The following is a 1,400-nucleotide window of genomic DNA, read 5'->3' on the forward strand; positions in this document are numbered from 1 at the left end:
GGTGGATTCCAGGTGCTTTGGCACACCCTGGCTTGGAAATGGGTTGCTGGGGAAGTCCCTGGAGCACTTGCAGAGCTGCTTTTGTAGACAGAAGTTTCCAGGTGGTGTTTTCCTTTGGGACAGTGTTCTTTTGAAGTGTTTCTTACCTTATTGCAAAAAAACTCAGCCTAAACCTGCCTTTGCACAGCCTCTCCTAGAGTCAGTAAATGCGTTTGAGTTCATCTCTAGCTCATGTGTGTCTGTATGTTTTTTTGAAGCTGTGGGTTTTGTCCTTTCCCTCATCCCTTTCCCTTTTTCTTTAATCTCCCCCCTCCTCACCAGGTGGATCGCATGTCTTTTCCATGTGGCTGTTCCCGGGATGGTTGTGGAAACATGGCGGGGCGTATCGAATTCAATCCAATCCGAGTCCGGACTCATTACCTCCACACCATAATGAAACTGGAGCTGGAGAACAAGCAACAGGTGAGCCGCCCAGCAGCCCCAGAAGAGGAGCTCCTGACGGTGGCCAGTGCTGACCTCCCAGGAACTCACGACTCAGAGACCCAGGACTTTCAGGAGTTCATTGCTGAAAATGAGACGGCTGTGATGCACCTGCAGAGCGCCGAGGAGCTGGAGAGACTTAAAGCTGAAGACTCCAGCGGCTCCAGTGCCAGCTTGGACTCCAGCATCGAGAGCCACCTGGGTGTTTGCATCTTGGAAGAGCCCCTTTCAGTTCCTGAAGAGCTGTGCCCAGGACTTACTGCCCCCATCCTCATCCAAGCCCAGCTTCCCTCAGGCTCTTCAGTTTTATGCTTTGCTGAGAACTCTGAGCACCCAGCTGCCCCAACAGTGAATGAACCCTCTTACTTGAACAGTAGCCCTGTGGTCTATTACCAGGTGGAGCAAAGGTCAGTCTTGGGGATGAAGGAAGAACCTAATTCAGAAACATCTGAAATCCCCCCTTCGTTTCCCATAGAAAAGGATTTGAGTGTCTTTTCTCTTCCTGCTACCTCATTGGTGGCCTGTAGCCCCACAGACCCAGCTGCCCTCAGTAAACCAGAGGTGGGGAAATCGCCCACTTCAGAATCCTTACTGCCAGAAAGCTGTAACCCCGAAGGGCCTGAATGTGATGATTTCCGTCCTACCTGGTCCCCACCAAACCTTCCATTCCACACAGACAGTGAGGAAGGCTGTGGGATAGAGCAAACCTCAGGTGGGGTCTGTGATCAGGACCAGCTTCCTAAGGACTCCTCTCTGGCACTCCCTCTGCCAGTGTGACCTGAGGAACACTGCCCCTCTCCCAATCTCTATTTATTCACTTATTTTATCTAATACTATTTTAAAACAAAACTGAAAGAAGCCACTGCTGCTCCCAAGTTATTTTGTTGGGGTCTGTGGAGAAGGGGGGGTGGGGTGGAAGG

The 1,400-nt window shown here is 51.2% G+C and overlaps 1 protein-coding gene across 1 annotated transcript; it reads left to right on the plus strand.

The window, feature by feature from the left end:
- Positions 1–257: 257 nt before the first annotated feature.
- On the plus strand, positions 258–1,343 carry CSRNP2 (cysteine and serine rich nuclear protein 2; the record flags this gene model as incomplete). The annotated part of the gene is made up of 1 exon (XM_044683179.1): positions 258–1,343. A coding segment is annotated over one exon (1,000 nt), but the record flags the coding sequence as incomplete, so codon positions are not given.
- Between the last annotated feature and the right edge of the window lie 57 nt (positions 1,344–1,400).

This window comes from Gracilinanus agilis, unplaced genomic scaffold, assembly GCF_016433145.1.
Source record: "Gracilinanus agilis isolate LMUSP501 unplaced genomic scaffold, AgileGrace unplaced_scaffold15123, whole genome shotgun sequence".
NCBI classification, from domain to species: domain Eukaryota; kingdom Metazoa; phylum Chordata; class Mammalia; order Didelphimorphia; family Didelphidae; genus Gracilinanus; species Gracilinanus agilis.